Source organism: Tursiops truncatus, chromosome 12 (assembly GCF_011762595.2).
Source record: "Tursiops truncatus isolate mTurTru1 chromosome 12, mTurTru1.mat.Y, whole genome shotgun sequence".
Lineage (NCBI taxonomy): Eukaryota > Metazoa > Chordata > Mammalia > Artiodactyla > Delphinidae > Tursiops > Tursiops truncatus.
In genome coordinates, this window is record NC_047045.1 from 75225616 (window position 1) to 75227425 (window position 1810).

The following is a 1810-nucleotide window of genomic DNA, read 5'->3' on the forward strand; positions in this document are numbered from 1 at the left end:
CTGTTTAGTAGTTGCTGTTGCTGCACTTCCACTTCTCTCCCAGCGAGAGAGAGACTCGAGTGGCCAGGCGCAGCCGCAGCGAAGCAGCCAGACACGAAGAGAGGGGCTGTTTGCTGGGTGGGAGTGGGGGGGGGGTCACTCTGCGGATGAAAATTTGAGGGCCAGAACCAGCTCCTCCCCATTTTCGTCCTCCAACCAGCAAACCGAGAAACAAACACCCCCAAGAAGAAGGAGAGTAAAGTCAGCATGAGCAAAAGCTCCAAACCCCTCTCCACGAGCGCCAAGAGGATTCAGAAGCAGCTGGCGGACATCACTTTAGACCCTCCACCCAACTGCAGTGCTGGTCCCAAAGGCGATAACAGCTAGGAATGGAGATCAACCATCCTACGGCCTCCAGGGTCCGTGTATGAGGGTGGTGTATTCTTCCTTGATATCACTTTTACCCCAGAATATCCCTTCAAGCCTCCAAAGATTGCATTTCGGACAAGAATCTATCACTTGTAGTATTAAGTCAAGAAGTTATTTGCTTGGACATATTGAAAGATAACTGGAGTCCAGCACTAACCATATCTAAAGTCCTTCTTTCTATCTGCTCACTTCTTACAGACTGTAATCCTGCCGACCCCTTGGTGGGAAGTATTGCCACTCAGTATATGACCAACAGAGCAGAACACGACAGAATGGCCAGACAGTGGACCAAGGGGTACGCTACATAAAATGGATTTTCACAATTCTTTACATTATTTGTCTGTCACAGAGAGAGCTGCTTATGATTTTGATGGGGTAGGGGAGGGTGGGAGTTGATAAAGAGTAGGGTATTTCTATAACAGATATTATTCAGTCTTATTTCCTAAGATTTTGTTGTAACTTAAGGTATCTTGCTACAATAGACAGAATTGGCAATAGCAACGTTTAAAACTGTCATTAGTTCTGCAATATTAGCTGAAATGCAATACAGAGAAGAATAGACATTTGGGTTCAGTTGCTTGTAGTCTGTAACTTGAAACAGCTTAATTTGTACAGGTTACACACATGGCCATTTATGTCAAGTCCTTGCAAGACTATATACAGTTTTTTGTTTAAAAAAATTGGAATTTGTTTTCCCTTCTTGGAAGGGAACATTGATATTTAACAGCTTTTAGAGACTGTCATCTCATATATATAAAATGGACACATGGCTATATGACACCGTATAGGAAATGAGTAGTTATGTATTTTATTTTATATGCCAATCTACTTTCTTATGAAAAGATAGAGGTTTGCATCAGAACTTGTGAAAACCTGTAGTAAAATACCTTAAGCTGTTAACTGTAAGGCATGGAATAGGAGTTGTTCAGTGGATTGGTTCTATGTTGAGGACTACTGAAGTCTGCATTTGTTACTGTGCTAATAAACAATATTAAAACAAAACAAAACAAAAAAAGAAAAACCCAGATTGAGAGATAGTCTACAAAGTAGCTGGCTGGAACTCTTCAAAATTGTCAAGATCGTGAACTGTTCCAGATTAAAAGAGGCTAAAGACACATGACAACTAATGCAAGGGTGATTTTGCATTGGATATTGAATCAGAAAGTGGGCATTTGTAAAGCAATTGATAAAATCTGAATAAGGTCTATAGGTTAGACAACAGTATCATATCCGTATGAACTTACTGATTTTGATCAGAGTACTGTGGTTAAGTAAAATAAAATAACCTGTTTTGAGGACGTACATCCTGATGTTGGCAACTTACCCTCAAATGTCTCAGGAAAAAAGAATAAATAGGTAGATAAGTAGATAGATAGAATGATAGTAAGAATGATAGAATGAA

General features: G+C 40.2%; 1 protein-coding gene across 1 annotated transcript; it reads left to right on the top strand.

Moving 5' to 3' along the window:
* Positions 1 to 212: 212 nt before the first annotated feature.
* LOC109552861 (ubiquitin-conjugating enzyme E2 E1-like) lies at positions 213 to 760 on the top strand. The gene is given in 2 exon segments (XM_073789884.1): positions 213 to 496; positions 499 to 760. Coding segments are annotated over 2 exon segments (468 nt in total). The 5' UTR covers positions 213 to 246; the 3' UTR covers positions 717 to 760.
* The last annotated feature ends 1050 nt before the right edge of the window (positions 761 to 1810 follow it).